Source organism: Acinonyx jubatus, chromosome A1 (genome assembly GCF_027475565.1).
Source record: "Acinonyx jubatus isolate Ajub_Pintada_27869175 chromosome A1, VMU_Ajub_asm_v1.0, whole genome shotgun sequence".
NCBI classification, from domain to species: Eukaryota; Metazoa; Chordata; class Mammalia; order Carnivora; family Felidae; genus Acinonyx; species Acinonyx jubatus.
Genome location: NC_069380.1, coordinates 185,344,788 through 185,361,883, shown reverse-complemented (window position 1 = coordinate 185,361,883; position 17,096 = coordinate 185,344,788). Strand labels below are relative to the sequence as shown.

Sequence of the window (17,096 nt, the reverse complement as noted above, 5' to 3'; positions counted from 1 at the left end):
AGCAAGGAGGAAGTTTTGGGGGTGGGATGGCAGTGGCGGATGAGGCCTCAAAGGCCACGGCATTGCCCTCGTCCTTGCTGGGAGCGGCAGTGGGCTTATAGCCAGCTCTTCCCCAGGGTGACTAACCTCAGGGCTCTGCTCCTCTTAGGTCCTGCCCACGTTGTAAAGTGGCAAGTGCTTCCTCTTCAGGGGCTGGAGGGAGAGGTGGGGTGACTTAGGGGCCGAGCCCCAGCATGTGGAAGAGTTTATAAGCTGGGGCACCAGGCCCCTCAGCACCACGACCATTCTCCCTCATCCCCCTGCTGTCTGCCCTCCAGCTCTCCAGCAGAATGGCCTTCAGCGGCAAGTACGAGATCGAGAGTGAGAAGAATTATGACGAGTTCATGAAGCGTCTTGGTGAGTGAGTGCATGAGTACCCCTTCCCAGGGCTGGTCTGTCACAGCCAGCTTGGGGCCAGGAACCCAAACTCTTTGAGGCCCAGAGGAGTGGAGTGACTGACTAGTCGAAGGTCACATAGCCAGTAGTTAGTGAGGTAGAGACCTGATTGGTTTATTCATTCATTCAAATGTATACTGAACACCTGCTATATGCAAGGGCCAGCCTGATGCTACTGATGGGGTGCCTCAAGGTCACATTGTAAATTAGGGACAGAGATCATTAGAACCCAGGGCCCTATGATGAGATGATGAGGGGGGCCACCACATCCTACCTGGGGAGAGGTAACCAAAAGGTCAGTATAGAGACCAGGCTTGAAAAGCCATGCATTCACTTGGTCATTCAACAAACACGGGCCTCTCTTCCTGTGCTAGGAACTACGGGAAGAGATCAAAGATGCCACTCCTCTCACCACTCCATTTGTGGCACTGGGTGTGAGGAACCCACAGGACAGCTGTCCTGACAATCCTGCAGAAGTCTTGGTGCACTATCTAAGTCTGAGACAGCACCATTGTCATGAGTCAAGGGACAGCCCCGGGGATCTCTGCCCTACCTCCCAGTGGCCAGAGAGGCCCTGAGAGCAGGGCACAGGGGAGACAAGAGTCCTTCTGGGTCAATTATTGCGAGTGGCCATGAAGGATCGGTGCCTGGCTTCCCCTACAACAGTCTCATGTGGAATGGAAGGGAGCCAGTCTGAATGCTAGACCTGGTTCTGCTGCTAGCCTCCACTGAGATGCTGAGAAGCCCCTTTCCTGGTCCAGGTCTTCATCGTCTAATCTGTGAAGTAAGAGCCTTAGGAGACGGTGTTGGTGGTCCCATTCGTTCAAGGACTTTGTGAGCTTGGCAGTCTGTGTATGCTACGGTACTATCAGAAGAGCAGATGTTATTTATTGTCAATTATATGCCAGAAGTTTTACAAGACACTATCACTTTGATTTCAACCTTGCAACAGCCCTGTGAAATGGGCCTTATTATCCCCACTTTGTCGATGGAAACACTGAGGCTCAGAGAGGTAGTGACTGACTCATCCAAGCTCATGGTTCATGGTAGAACTAGGATCTGTGTTCTTAACCATTGCGCTAGCCTGCCACTAGGGAGGAAAGCCCTCTCTCAAAGCCACAAGCTGTAAGCAGCTCTTACACAGCTGCTCTACTTGTCCCTGGGCCAGGGCTCCCCAGCGATGTTATCGAAAAGGGCCGAAACTTCAAGATTGTCACGGAGGTGCAGCAGGACGGGCAGAATTTCATCTGGTCCCAGCACTACCCGAGCGGCCACTCCATGACCAACAAGTTCACCATCGGCAAAGAATGTGACATGGAGACTGTGGGGGGCAAGAAGTTCAAGGTGAGAGGCCACTGGCCGCCATTCCCTCCTTCCCCAAGCCTCTGGCTAACTTCTTGGTCTCAAGCGTGTCCCCTGGGGCTATACCCAAAGCTGAGGCTCTGTTCTCAAGTCTAGCCTCCAGCCCCTAAGCACTTGTGTTACTTGGCAACTTAACCACTCCTGGTTTTTAATGCTACCCCCATAACAGACACTGTAACGAAATTGTTAAAAACTGTTAACATGTGCCAAGCACTTAATATATCCCAGACACCTGCTGAATACTTCACATATGTTAATGCAGTTAGGCCTACAAAGTTGCTACAATTACTATCCCATTTTACAGATGAGGGAGTTAGGCTGAGCCATGGGGTTAAACAGCTTGCCCTCTTGCCCCGGTTGCACAGCATGGGTGCACCTTCACACCCAGGCAGTCTGGCTTCAGAGAACATAACCATTTTTTCATGCTGCCTTCCAATGTAGCCTAGAGACTGACAACCCTAGAATCAGACTCATGTGGGTTTGAAACCACAATCTTACATAAGAAAGAAGTAAAAGGTGACTGTCCTCATCCGACCCAGCCTGGTCCCTCAGGTCTTCCGTGCATTCTGGGTCCCCTCTCTCTATAGCCCCAGTCATGACCATGCGTACTTTGCCCCTTAGGCTGCCCCAGTGGAGAAGAAGTAGTCATAACATTCATGTTCTGTCACTTGTGTATTTAAAAAAATTCAACCATTTCTCATGATGTCTTTCTGAGTCAGCACATACTGATTTGCCTTACTCTTTTTAATGCTTGCATAGTATCTTGTAGTATGGAAAGCCTACCATTCATCTAACACTCCCTCGTTGATAAGATATTTAGGTTACTTACCAGTGGACAGTCCAGACTAGATATTTAGGTTGTTTACAATTACAAACGAAGCTGCACCCACATCCTTGGCTGACATCATCGTTGTCCTATCAGTGAGGATCGTAACTAACTCCGTGGCTAACAAGGTGTGCTCAGCATGTGCCAGGCACCGTGCCAAGCACTTTACACATGTCATATGAAATTGCTTAGTCCTCGTAATAACTCTGAAGTAGGTCCAGTTACTACCTCCACTTTAGAGGGGAGAAAACTGAGGCACAGCAAGGTTGAGCGACTCGTGCTTGTTACCCGTATCTTCAGACATAGGTCATCGTATATCTATCTACAAGGCAAACAATGCCAGAGGGGGCTGCGATGGCTGTAGGTAGCCCTTCCTCCCTGGGGGGCTGGCCTGCATTTGGGGGTGTCTGCCAACTCAGGCTCAGTGTTATGCTTCCCTCCCAGGCCACCGTGCAGATGGAGGGTGGGAAGATAGTGGCAGACTTCCCTAACTATCACCAGACCTCGGAGATCGTGGGTGACAAGCTGGTGGAGGTGAGTGTCCTGCTCGTTCCTGGGATAATGATGAGAACACTCTTCTGCCTCCAGCCATGGCCCCTGAGAGCCGGGCCTCTGGGTCCTGGCTCTGTGAGCATGTCCTGTGTGCCAGGCTCTGTGCTGAGCACCCAGTGTACGTCATCTGGTTTGATCTTCAGAGCAACCTGTTAGGCGGGGGTTCTATCTCCATCTTCCAGGTGAGGGGACTGAAGCACCAGGAGCTAAGCGGTGAGCTGGAGGGCACCTAGCTTCTACGACAGTCCTGGGAATTGATGCTTGGCAGTCTGGTTCTGCCACCACCGGGGCACAAGTGTGGAAGCCCAGAGTTTAGGTGAAGCGGGGAGTCTGGGTGGGCTCCGCAAGGGCAGCCACCATACTGCTCCACGTCCTCCAGGCCCTTCTGCTAGACCTTCTGATTTTTCAAGAGAAGCTGGAAATTTGCACTTCTTTGTGAAATCTCCAGACTATTAAACATTGGCATTGAATTAATCCTTTTAAAAAATGCAGGCAGGGCTAACACACATATCTGTGGATGGCCCCTTCCCACACTTAGTGCTCTGTAAACACAGATTGGAGGCCCGTTACTTCTTCCTGGGGTTCCAGAATTTTCCCCAGGTGAAAGAAATGGGTATGAAATTAAAAGCAAAAAGCAGGCATTTCCACACTTCATTCCCCACCTTGTGATCCTATGTCTTGGGCCAGAGCTCCCTGGGGTCCAGTCTACCCTCCCGAGGCTCTCCAGAAGGGAAGTGATGAGGGAGGTAGGGTTTGCCACCTCCTTGTTGCCCCCTTCTCCTCTCTCTCTTTCTCTCTCTCTCTCTCTCCCTTGTTTTCTTCATCTCAAACCCAGTCTAGAGGCCCAAGAGACTCAATGACCTCTCATTATTCCCATTTTACAGACTGGCCATAGAGGTTCAGAGACAACAGGTAACTTGTCCAAAGCCACACAGCTAGTTTGTGCTGGAGGCAGATTCCACTGGCTGACTTCTAGACTAGGTCTCTGCCAGCTCTTCCCAGGCTGGTGGGTCTCTAATTTTTTTTTTTTTAATCTAAAAATGAAAAAGATGCCCAGTGTTTTAAAAAATATATAAAAGATCAAAAGTGATTATCCTGGATGGAAATTGATCTCTTAGAGAATCTGGTAAAAGCTTTGGACACATTTTTACTTTAAATGTCAGCCAGTGGGTTCTGACTCCCAGAAGCAAAGCTCCCCAAACTGAGGTGTGTGGGGAGAAATGAGGGCAGAGACCCAGAAGCAGGTTTGTGCCCAACAAGAGGATCGATCTTCCCAAACTGAACAAACCTGTCTCCTGATTCCTAAGGTCTCCTGACCATGGAGCCTGTGTGGTGTGAGCAGTGCTCAGAGATCAGGGTGTGTCACATGTGTACACACACACACACACGCACACACGTGCATATGCATGTATGCACCAGGGCAGTGGCATGCACACACACAAATGCACATGCACACAGACCAAGCACCACAGAGAAGCTGTCTTGGTGGGCACATCTCCCATTTCCAGAGGCTGGAATCATCCTGGACTTCTCTGTCCTCCACCAGCAGGGAGTGCATTAGGTGGGCATCCGTCCTCCCCCTCCAGGCCACCATCAGCAACGCTTGCCATGTTCTCACCATGGCTCTAGACCAAGTCCCAGCCTCCTTCCTGCTTGCAGCTCCCCCTCTGCTCCATCCTGCTCCATGTACAAATCACACATCACTTCACACTGCTGCCCTTGACAAAACTCCATTTGCCACCTGCCCACTTCCCGTGAGAAGGCAGCCTCCTCTGTTGAGTCTCAGGACCAATTGATGATATGTACGTGCCCCACGATGTTGGGTCCCTGATGGCCTCAAGCCCAGGACACAGCACACAGTGGGCCTTCATGGAACAGCATCCTCTCACCTGCCTCTCTCAAGAAATCTTACACTTCCTTGGGGGCAGGGACCCTATCTTCCCATCACCGAACACAGGTGCCCCATAAATGCTGTGTGTGCAGAGGCTGTGGACTCTTGATCTTAGAGGGCTTACTTGACTCCTCTAGACTTCAGTTTTCCCATGTGTACAATGGGCACAATGCTACACCATTGTTGGGAGGATTAAATGGGATAATGCAAGGCAAGTGCCTGAAGTGGGTGAACTTCAATGAACAGACAGGTGGAAGGTTATACTACAAACAGCCACATCAGCCCTGACATCTGTTTAGCACTTTCGCCACATTGAGTCTGCACAGTGACTTGTGTAACAAATTGGGAAACTGAAGTTCAGAGTGGTGCAACCACTCACTTCTACTCAGGGCTGGGACTGAGGCCAGTCCTCCTCCAGCTGTGCCCCATGTCACTTAGCGACCCCTGCACTGACTCCCTCTGTTCCCGCTGCTTCTTTCAGATCTCCACCATCGGAGGCGTAACCTACGAGCGTGTGAGCAAGAGGCTGGCCTGAGCAAGCAGGCGGGGCTCCCAGGGGGCTACGAAGCCAGCAGTGAAAGCTGGGATAAGAACAGACATTGTTTGCTCCAAACCTTTGTCTTTGTTTTTTGTTTTCTGCTGTCTGGGGACAGTTTCTAGCTCGCTGGGGGTGGGAGAGGACTCAGGACAGCTGCATAGGCCAAACCTTGGCCCTGAGACCCTGTACAGTCTGCAACATGGCAGAGGGAGGCTTGAATGTGGACTGCAATACTCCTGACCCCCCTGGAAGTAGCCAAAGGTGGTGTTCAAGAAGCACGGTGGGCACACTTCCATGTGCCCTCACCCTACCTTGCCACCCACCTTTCTGTGGGTAGGGAGACAGGGCTCCTTTAGAGAGACAGATGTCACCTGGGAAAGGTAACCCACGGACTCTCACAGGGGCCACAGGGCAGGTGTCAGATGGTGGGTAGGAGTAGGTGTGGCACTTCCAGGAAAGGGCCGTGGACCTAGGCTCCAAGGCTGGCAGACAAAGGAGGGACACACCAGGGCTTAGCCAGGAAGGTGTTTTGGCATTGCCATGGCTCTGCTGTTAATTGGCCGTGGAGGCATCGTTCTGGGCCTGTTTACCTAGTGGCACAAAGGGGGACCAGAAGGACCAATGAGGGCTGAGGAGAAATCAGAGAGTATGAGATGGCCAAGGGGCCATGGGAGGGGCAAGAGGGACTAGAAGGGGCTGGGATGTCCTGGTTTGCACAGTGGTGCCCTGGAAAAACTGCGAGGGGCTTTGGCTGGCTGGGAAATGTGGTCAGAAGGGTCATTCTGACCTCCTGGTGGGTGCCTGGAGCCCAGCCCAGGATTCTGAGGCAGCATCTGGGTCATCTCTGCCTGATTATGCGTCTGTCTAGGGCATGGGAGTGGAGGACTGGGGTCGGCTTGCCTCCTGGCTAGATAATCCCTAACCCAGAGCACAGAACGGACCCTTTTCCATTCTCCTCTCTCCTTGGCAGTGTTCCTCACCTTGACTTCTTACCCCATATTTTCCTGTATGACAATTCACTTATTTTTGCTACAATGGAAACTTTACATCACTTCTATATATGGAAAGCCAACATCATTTGTCATGAACAGATGAAAACTATCAAAAAAACCAAAGCTGAACAACAGTGAGATCCTGTTGCCAGCCCAAAGCCCTGAACCTATGGCCTCCCTCTGTGAAGAGAGATGTAGCAGACACAACAGCATCAAGTGGGCAATGTTTTCCTTGACTAATCAGAATTACTGCAAGGCTACTAAAAAGAGAACATACTCACTATGAGAGCCGATTATCTAAATTATCTAGAATGTGTAAGTCCCAGATATGGGGCATTAGAAATAAGGTTTGCTCAAAGCCTTACACAGGGTCCGGCACACAGCAGGTGCTTCATAAGTGTCACCTGACACGTGGCCCTTCCAGTCCGTGTAATGTACAACCTTTCACTGTCATGGGCCATCCTCAGTCTAGACAGATGGCATGGCCCAGCTTACTGGCAGCTCCCTACTGCCTCCTCCCACATTCTGCCCTGAAACTTGTTTATCTTCCCAAGAACAGCATTCAGCCTCCCCCACCCCCCATCAAGCCAGGACCCCTTGCATTCCATCGTTTTGCCAAGACTTATTGCTAATTAAGTGAACTAGGTAAGCATTAAATTAAACTAGCAGTGTTGCTGTTTCCCCTCCAGACTGAATAATTACTCATAATGAGCTTGGATAATAAGTCTCTAAATAACAGACAGTTAGCCATAATTAGGCTGAAAATTGAGATATTGAGAGAAAGCGAGAGGAGGAGGAAGGGAGACGAGAGAGGATAGAAGAGAAAAGAAGAGGAGAGAGGGGCCAGGGGGAGAGGGAGGCAGGGAGAGGGAGAAGAAGGAGGAGGGAGAGGAGAGAGAGAGAGTTTGTCTTTAGATTGGTAACTGATTCAAGGACAAATTCAAATTGTTAGCAGGAGAGAAATTCTTAAGCCAGTGTCATTATAGATTCACAGACTTGGAATAGCAGGACCTCAGAGCCCAACTAGTTTAAGCTCTGTATTTCACAGATAGGGAAACAGAGACTCAGAGAGGGGAAGCCATTTGCCCAAGGTCACACAGCAGAGAGTGAGTCTCTGAGGAGAATGTGGGGTTGGGCATTGCAAGCTGATGGAGGCTATGGCTTCTCAGGCCAGCTTGGGAGGGTAGACGGAGTGAGGTGTGCTGGAGCAAAGCATCCATTTTGCTGACATCTCAGCAAGGAGGCTTCCTCAGCCAGTAGAAGGGACATTGGTTAAGAGCTTTAGCGCTGGAGACACGTTGCCAGGGTTTGAATCCCTCCTCTACCACTTAGAAGCTGTGTCACCTTGGGCTAAGTTCATCCATTCCTGTGAATCTGTTTCCTCACCTGAAAATGGGGATAATAATGTACTTACCTCATACAGCTGACATGCTACAAGCATTTGCTACAAGCAAATATTAGCTGCTGCCACCATGACTACCATCACCTCCATCATCACCACTGTCATTCTCAACCAGTGTGATGAAAGGGCTAGCTGCCTCCTTCACTAACTCAAGGCACGTGGGCAAGCTGCTGGATTTATGTGTCTTATCTTGTCCATGTGTAAAATAGGCCCCTAAGACCTCCTCTTCCTTCACAGGGGAGTTGCAAGGATAAAGTGTAAAAACCCATGTTCATTGGCTTCCAGAAAGAGAAGTCTCTATCATTTTCCTGCACTGTTTGAGATGCTATAGTTTGAGATGCTGTTTGAGGCCCCTCCACAGGCCTCAGTTCTGCTGCCCTTTACCCCAGGCATGACTTTCATCCTGACCCTTGGGAGTCATCTCTTTCACTCTGCCAGGGCAATTGTCTCCCTCCACCAAACTCATCTGGTGGAGCAGGAACTTTCAAAAGCATCTTTAAATTTGTATTTATTTCTGAGAGAGAGAGCCAGTGAGTGAGCGAGGAAGGAACACAGAGAGAGAGACACACAGAATCTGAAGCAGGCTCCAGGCTCTGAACTGTCAACACACAGCCTGATGCGGGGCTCGAACTCACAAACCGTGAGATCATGACTTGAGCTGAAGTCAGACGCTTAACCGATTCAGCCACCTAGGCGCCCCTCGAGAGCGGTTTTTAAGACCGCTAGGTGGCGCTCCACCACCCAGCTGCTGCCCTGAGATCACCAAAGTGTGAATGTATGTTGCCGGTTGGGGCAAGGGGTGGGCAGTGAGATCCTTAGTGATTGGGCTTTTGTGGCCGTGTGTATGTGTCATCTAGGGGTGACATGGCGTTGGAGGTCACATGGGCTCCTCAAGCATTTCTAAATGTGAAACCCATTCCTACCACTCACCCATATTGAGACCTTGAGCCTTCCTCAGCCCCAGTATCGTCATCTGGAAAACGGTGATAATATTAGCTCTGGGTAATGCTGTGAGGACAAAAAACGAATAGGGGGAGTAAGAGAGCATGAGGAAAGTGTCAAGTACAGGCCTTGGAACATAGTAAGTGCTCACCAAACAGCTATTAAGGGACTCTCTTGGTGGTTCTACTGGGAGAATGGGCACACACAGGGTCAGAGCACTTACAGCGGGGAGAAGCGTGCAAACCTGGCTGTGCATGTGCATTTCCTGAGGGTCCTGGTGAGAGGATAGCGCAGGCTGCGCCCCAGACCTGGAGAACTGTCACTGTGAAGTGCTCCCCAGCCAGGCATAACTTTGGAGACTGACTACTCCAGTCCCAATCCTCCCATTTTGCAGAAGGCATGACCTCCTGTGTATCCTGTCCCTTGTATCCCGGGCAAGGGCAGCAGCCTGAAACACTGGTCAGCACTGGCCCAGTTCTTCCTTAGAAGCTAGAGCTTGGTCGGAAGAAGTGAAGCTCAGAGACTCACTTGCATCCCCAAAGAAGGGAGAGGCCCACTTATTCACATTCTGTCTCACAGAACTGACTGTTGAATAACGATACCATATATTCCATGTTTTGTTATCATAAATCTGAAGTGTAGCCCAAGCTGATATCCTTCCCACCTTATAAATGAGGAGACAGAAGTCAGAGTGGAGAGGTGGCTTTTCCCAAAGTCATCTAGCTAAGAGCAGACAAACTGAGACCTCCTGGCCTAATGTTCTGGTCTATATACCAGAAGTAGCATGCTTCCAGCCCAAGAACTACTCTAACTTACGATGTGTTTTATTGGTCTTCTGTTGTGTTAATAATTTTTTTAATTTAATTTTTAAATTAAATGAAAAGTTAATAGGTTTCCTAGAGGTTCCTGAAGATTCCACAATGTGGAGCTTACACCCTTGAAAGGCAATAATTGACCAGAACGGAGTAGGAGCCATATCCTCTAGGGAGACACTGGTTTCAACACAGTACTGACCACATCACACCCTCTCAATCATCCAGCTGGATTCACTATGTTACCTGCCTGGTCCTGGCGGGCATCTGGACTTGAGACTCCTGCAAAATGCTATGGCCTTTCTGCTGAAATTCAAGTCACAAAAGTCTTCCCTGAGGAACAAAAAATGAGGTGAATGAGGGCTGTTAGATTCTTTCCTAGGCACTTAGAGCCAGGGATTGCCAGAGCCAGCCCAGAGACAGGTTAGGTTCCTCCCCAGGGGATGCTCTGGGAAAGCCCCAAGCCTGCTCCCACCTTCACAGATGGGGTTCAGGGAACTCCTCCCAAATCAGAGCCTGCTGGGGACAGACAGATGGAGCCATAAATCACATTAGCTCGTGGCAGATGTGCGAGAAACTGTTTCTATATCTCTGTCTGCTGGTAAGCACACTCTGAGAAGGCCTGCCACCCAGTACATCAGGAGCATGGACGCCTGGCAACTCTTATGAATCTATATCCATTATTCTGCCATGTCTTCCCCACCAGGTGAGTGAGATGGCCCGCTGGGACAGTCACGCCACCTTTCACTCATTCAAAACCCTTGACTGAGGTACTACAAGGCGGCAGGGCAGATTCAGACTGCCTGTTTTTGAATTGTGTCTCCTTCCTTCCCCACTGCTGTCCTCAGGCAAATAACCTGTGTCCCCATTCTCTGATCTGTAAAATATAGCCAATAACAGTTCCTACCTTGTAGGGTTACTAAGATGGTTACCAAAAATATGAGCAAACGCCTTAGCATAGCACTTTATACATACATAGTAAATGCTGAATAAATGTCAGCTGCTATGATTACTGCCACCACCACCAGGTGATAATATTCTTTATATTCTACTGGGGGGAAAGTAGCTTAGGGCACAGCCATCAAACCAAGTTCACAAACTAAAAAGATCATTTCAAATGGCTTGAACAGCTATGGAGAAAAGGAAGAGTAATGAGTGAGTAGGGTTGTTACAGAGACCTCTTTGGGAGATGACACGGGAGTTGAGGTTTCTTAACCTTCTACTGTTGTTTGGGGCTCGACAGTTCTTATTGTGGAGGCTTTCCTGGGGCTGTGGGATGTTGAGCAGCATCCCTGGCCTCTATCCACTGGCCCCCAGCCACCACAGTGGGGACAACCAAATATGTCTCCAGGCATTGCCCAATGTCCTCTAGGGGGCAAAAGTGAGCTCTGCTGAGAATCACTGATCTAAAGGATTAAGGGAGAAGAGTATTCACATGACAGAACAGATGGCTTTGGAGAGATGGACTCTAAACCCAGAGGGCTGTGGAACCTTGACCCCAACCCTAATCCAGGCACTGGTGATGTTAAACCTGAAGGGAAGCCGGTTTTCCTAGGAAAATGGATCTGCATGTCCAAACCCTTCACACAGAAATACTGCATAAAACACAGACAACTAAATATGGAACAAAGTGTAGGTCTGGAACTCGGTGCAGAAATTCAGCCGGGGATGCGGTTTCCTTACTCTCTCTTTTGGGCCCACAATCCAGGGCCTGCACATTCAGTCCTTTATTGGAACTTCAAAGAAAACCTGCTTCTGAATCCCTGGGAAGCCAGCTAAAAACGCAGATTCTCAGGCCCCACTCCTCTTGGAGATTTCAGGTCATTCCGCAGCTTGCTTAGGTTTGAAAATCTCTGGACTGAACTAGATGTCAGCCCTGGCAGGGCCTTTAAAGCCACCTCTATGCTTTTCTTTTTGTTTGTTTTTATTTTGAGAGAGAGATAGTACAAGTGGGGGAGGGGCAGAGAGAGAGAGAGAGAGAGAGAGAGAGAGAGAGAGAGAGGGAGAAAAGAGAATCCTAGGCAGGCTCCTCACTGTCAGCGCAAAGCCCAGTGTGGGGCTTGAACTCACGAACCGTGAGATCATGATCTGAGTCGAAATCAAGAGTCAGATGCTCAACCGACTGAGCCACCCAGGTACCTCAATCATCTCTGTTTTTCAAGCTTTCCGAACTACTGCCCAGCATGGGAACTTAGGAAATCTAACACAGAACACCCATGTGTGGGAGAGGTACAAGTGGATCCCTCTGGTTGAAGAAAGGCAGGGGCCCAGGGCCTCTGTGGCTCAGTTTCCCTCTAGTGCTCGAAAACCACCCATCAACTCAACCATCTCTATGGTAACAGGTGGAGAACCTGAAGCCTAAAGACAGAGGCACAGTAAAGTGGGTATTCTTGGTAAACCCAGAATTTGCCTTATTGTCGAGTCCCCAACACCTAGACTAGCTTCCTGCCTTGCCTGACTTGATCATGGCAGATGGAGAGTACTGCCCCCAGCCCAGCCCTGCCTGCACACACACACGGTTCCCAAACACCTCCTGGGGCTGGACGTCAGCTTCATGGCCTGGGCAGCTCTCCCCACACCTCCCCTTCCTAACTAAAGGCGTCCGTGCTTAATGAGAACCACTCAGCTCCACACGGACACCAATCTCCAGGATGGCTCTCCTGCAGGAACCTGGGTGGGTAGAGGGCAGGGCTCTCTTCCTGTCAGAAAAAGAGTCTGACACTCTCCATAATTGCAGATATATAGTCCATCCATTCTATGATACACATATTTTTACGTGTTAACGTTCCTGAAATAAGAGTACACTATTTAATCAGCAGTATCTTAAACACTATGTCATGGCTTAGTTGGTGACTTTTTCTTGAATTCTCTCACTGGTGCATAAAATAATGGTACATCTTAGAGTAGACCTTGTGTTTGGCTTTGACATGCTTTATGTTGCTTAATCCTCATGAGAACCCTGTGAAGCAAGTGTTCTCACCCCCATTTTAACAGGTGAGAAGACTAAGGCTCAGAACAGTTGAGTCAACTCCCTCCAGACAGCTAGTAAGTGGTTGTGGTGAATTTTACGTGGTAGCTTGGCTAGGCTATGGTGTGTGGCAGTTCAGACACTAATCTAGATGTTGCTGTGAAGGCATTTTGTAGATGTGACTAACATTTAACAATCAGTAGGCCTTAAGTAAAGGAGACTCCTCTCCACGTGGGTGGGCCTCATCCAGCCAGGTGAAGGCTGTTAAGAGCAAAAAACAGGTTTCCTGGAGAAGGAATTCTGCTTCAGAGACTGTAACAGAAATCCTGAGTTTCTGGCTTGCCCTACAGATTTTGGACTCAACTGAAACATCCACTCTTACCCGAATTTCCAGCCTGCTGGCCTGCCCTACAAATTCCTAACTTGTCAGCCCCCACTGTGTGAGCCAATTCCTTAAAATAAATCTCTCTGGGGTGCCTGGGTAGCTCAGTCGGATATACATCCAAATCTTGATTTCGGCTCAGGTCATGATCTCGCAGTTTGAGGGTTTGAACCCCATGTTGAGCTCTGTGCTGACAGTATGGAGCCTGCTTGGGATTCTTTCTCGTTTGCTCTGTCTCTGCCCTTTCCCGGCTCATGCACGCACGTGCTCATTCTCTCTCAAAAATAAATAAACATTAAAACATAGCAAATAAATAAATCTCTCAGATATGATGGGCTGTTTCTCTGGGGAACCCTGACTACTAGCGGTAGGGTAGGGGTGTTAAGCTCTACTCCGGGTGTCCCCAGAGAGGCCCAGCTCCACAGGAGCCAGTCTTGTAGAGCCCACCCCCCCACAGCCTCTCGGCGGGAGCGGAGACACCGACGGGGCTGGCTGAGAGTCGAAGGCCAGGAAAAGAACGGAGACCAGGAGTAGGTGATCTGTTTATTGCAAGACGCCTTCTTCTGCGTGCTGGGCTGGCTGTGAGGCTCTATTGGGGGGCCCTTCACAAGCCCCAGTCCCAGGCCAGACAGACACAACAACTTGGAATCCAAACCAGTCTCACATAAATAGAAGGAGGTTGGCAAAGGAAAAAGAGAAAAGCAACAAACAAACGTGTAGTCTTCCCACACTCATGTGACACAGCGGCACCGGTGCCTTATTCGCGTTACCTCTTCTTATTCTGCTTCCACACCGAAGCCTTCATCTGCTCTGAAAATCACCTTCGGATCCAATTCAGCAGCACATGGCCGCCTTCCTGATAGTCCCCGAGCCAGTCTCCTGCACTGACGGGCAAATAAGTCAAGAAAACCAAGATGGGTTCTTCTTAAAACAAACAAAAAAAATGTCTCCATTGTTCTTTACACCTCCCAGTTCTAATGGGTGAACAGTGTGTCGCCCCGACTCAGAACAAACCAAAAAAACACAACTAGCACAAGTCATGAGTCAGAATAAAAACATATTGCACATGGTTATGAGAGTCTTCCTGAGGGCCCTCTTGCTGTAGGTGCCCAAACACTGGCTTTCGATCCAACCAATTGCTTGCCTGTATTTGTGACATACACCCCTGTCCATGCCCCGCTCCCCGACTCCAGCTGGCACGAAGCAAACATTCCACATTATTAGCCTTCCCTATTAGCCAAACTCACACACCATAAGCACCTGGTGGAGTGGGGTTAGGGTTGTTGGTTGTAAACCTCTGTCTACCTTTCAACCACTTCTCCTCTGGGTGGCTGTCAAAGTTCTACAGGTGAACACAGCATCCAAGATGTGGAATCTTCTTGAACTGAGAGCCTGGGGAGTTGCTTTCCCCAACCACCTGCTTGTTGTTACAAGCTGGGTCCGAACCTACAGCCCTTGCATGGGACAGGCAGTGTGGCGATCAACATTTTTTCTCTCCTAAGGAATTTTCAAGTATCGTAAAATCCCTGATACACTATGTAAACAAGATATCTTACTGAACAGAAAGCTAGGTCACTTCAGGAAGCAGCAGCATGTGAGATATCTAAAAGGCCTAATAAGGTTTTAGGTCCAACAACAAAGGCAAGACAGCCGCCTGCCGTGCCTCAGAAGGCCGACGCTTAGACATACACACACACACAGCTCTTCTGTATGGAGGCAGGGAAAGAGCACCCAATGCGGCACCTGCTGGGGTCCTGAGGATACATCATGCAGTCCCCTTCTTTTTCAGTGTAGCTGCCACTGGCGAGAAGTAAAGAAGTCTTTGATGCTAAAAACCAAACATGCTCATGGACTGGCAGTCTGCATCCAGTTTCCAGTCTCCTGGCCTCTCACCAAGTCTTTCTCAATTCAGGGGGTCCCTCCTCCAGAGGGTGGTGGCCGAGCCACCCCCCTTCACCCCAGCTACATATGTGGAAGACGCTTTCCAGAGGAATGCTCTCGGGGGAGGTTGTCATGGACTGTTTTGCTGGGGGCCAGCTTTATTTAAAAAGAACATGAACCCTCTCCGTTCAAGGGTAACAATGAGGCTCTGTGGGGATGGCCTCCCCACTGCCTCACTCCGCTGAGCTCCCTCACCTGTGTCCTCGTCCTCTGCCCAGGTGGGTCTCCAAGGGCTCCCTGTGTGGCCCAAAGGTGCCCTATCTGTCGAAACAGCCCGTGGGGAACGCGTGGCTTCCGCTGAAGTAGCTGCTTCCATAGGTGGTGGTGAGGCAGTGCCTGGGCTCAGCCGCGATGGCCATCTGCATGCTGAGGGGCGTGGGGAGGGACACGGGACACACGTCCAGGGGCTGGAGGGTGGGGTACAGGGCATGGAGGGAGGAGCCAGAGCCTCCTGAGAGCAGGCTCCCAGAGCGATGAGCCTGCAGCGAGTCCCGATAGGCCAAGCATAGGTCCTGCACGGGGGTCTGAAATGGCGCCAGGGCTGGTGTCGTCGGCTGGCTCAGGGTGGGGTAGGTGGGTGGCTGGAACAACACCTGGGTGGTGGCAGGGGGCGTGCCAGGCACCATTGCCAAGGCCTGGCTCTTGACCGCAACAGCATCCTTGAAGACATTGTCATAAGCTCTGAAAGGAAAGGACCTAGGTGAGACTTGAGGTCCGAGGCCATAGCAGCAGACACCTGAGTGTGCCCCTCCCTCCCTTGCTAAGTGGGATTCGAGATCTGTGTGCTGTGAGCTCAGGGTGGTACCCAGTCCACACCCACTGCCTGCAGCACTGCCTCCCCTGTCCTCTGACTAAACTCAGGCCTCACACCTACACCCGGATCTGCCTCCTACAGAAAACCCCTTCTGATCCCAGACTCTAGCTGTCCCCCCAAGCCTCTGTACTGCCCTATCTTGGCGATCAACCCCCCAGATGATAACTTCTGTGTTACCACCTAGTTCCTTGTGCCGAGCACGAGCTCCAGGGGGAGGGGGCCCTCTGCTCTTGCTCATCACTGCATCCCCAGCATCTGACACAGGGCCCGGCACTTAGATGAGCACCTCTGCCTTCAAGGCACCTGCAAACAGATCCCAAGCAAGCTGCCCCTGGGGTCTAAGTTTCACCTTCTGGAAAGGGAACCAACAGGTTTATTTCCATAAAAAAAAAAAAAAAAAAAGCTTCTCATAAAGCTTTTTGAAATAACAAATCTATTAGAGGCTCAGGTAAGACAGGAGCAAAGGGAGGCTGCAGATCTGAGAAGAGGATCATCCCAGAGCCACAACCATGGTGAAGAGGCAGGGCTGGTGGTCAAGAATCTGGGGGCACCTATCTGCACTCAGACCAGACCATATGCTCTGTTTCTGGGCACCTTCTACAAGCAAAGATTTTAAAACAAGGCCCAGAGAGCAGGGCAGACAGTTCACACAGGGATGAGACAAAGGCAGCTACTGGCACAGCTTCCCATATCAGGAGGCTGAGAGGCAGCTCTCCAGGGGCCTGGCCCCATGGTCAGTAGGAACAGCATCCAGAAGATGCTGCCATATGCTGGGGGGAAGAGGGATGGGCAGCAGCCAGGCTGGGGTTCTCTGTCCTGTCTCCTCCTTGTGGTCACCAGTGAACACCTGCACTTTCAATATCAGTTTCATGGTGTTGGGTCTGTGCTGACTCTTTGTACCCTCTCTGATACACTGAACATGTCCTCACCAAGCTTCCCAGGGACCCTTGCGAGGAGGCCATGGCCTCTTATGTAGCTGGCTAAGAGGTCAGCTTTGTGGCCACATCTGATCAAAGTAGCTGATTATAAGTCTCTCAGTGTAATCACCCATAAGACTGACTGGCACACGGGGATTCAGAGCAAACAGCCCAGACACTCAGAAGGATGTGTCCATCACCTTCTCTTCTCCCCACCTCCTTGACCTTAAAATCACAAATTCAAAGCTACCCAAAATAGGAAGGACCAACCAACTCTGCAAACCTCATTCTATCTGGAGTCACAATGGCCCACTTCCTGTGA

General features: G+C 50.3%; 2 protein-coding genes across 5 annotated transcripts in view; one reads left to right on the top strand and one right to left on the bottom strand.

The window, feature by feature from the left end:
• Window positions 1–240: 240 nt before the first annotated feature.
• On the top strand, window positions 241–5,679 carry FABP6 (fatty acid binding protein 6). Its single transcript, XM_027033558.2, has 4 exons — window positions 241–396; window positions 1,604–1,779; window positions 3,068–3,157; window positions 5,548–5,679. Exons 1-4 carry the CDS (start codon window positions 330–332, stop codon window positions 5,599–5,601), a joined length of 387 nt encoding a protein of 128 aa, XP_026889359.1. The 5' UTR covers window positions 241–329; the 3' UTR covers window positions 5,602–5,679.
• A 7,955-nt stretch (window positions 5,680–13,634) lies between these two features.
• CCNJL (cyclin J like) overlaps window positions 13,635–17,096 on the bottom strand; it is an 84,384-nt gene continuing 80,922 nt past the window's right edge. For all 4 annotated transcript variants that reach the window (XM_015063872.3, XM_053226880.1, XM_027033567.2 and 1 more), the window contains one exon: window positions 13,635–15,724. In XM_015063872.3, coding sequence (XP_014919358.1) covers window positions 15,301–15,724 — 424 coding nt within the window. In that variant the 3' untranslated portion in view covers window positions 13,635–15,300. The remainder of the gene's footprint in view (window positions 15,725–17,096) is intronic.

Coding starts and splice junctions, on each gene's coding strand:
- FABP6 (XM_027033558.2), top strand. CDS start 330: ATGGCCTTCAGCGGCAAGTACGAGATCGAGAGTGAGAAGAATTATGAC. Junction 397..1,603: donor CGAGTTCATGAAGCGTCTTG/GTGAGTGAGTGC, acceptor TCCCTGGGCCAG/GGCTCCCCAGCGATGTTATC. Junction 1,780..3,067: donor TGGGGGGCAAGAAGTTCAAG/GTGAGAGGCCAC, acceptor CTTCCCTCCCAG/GCCACCGTGCAGATGGAGGG.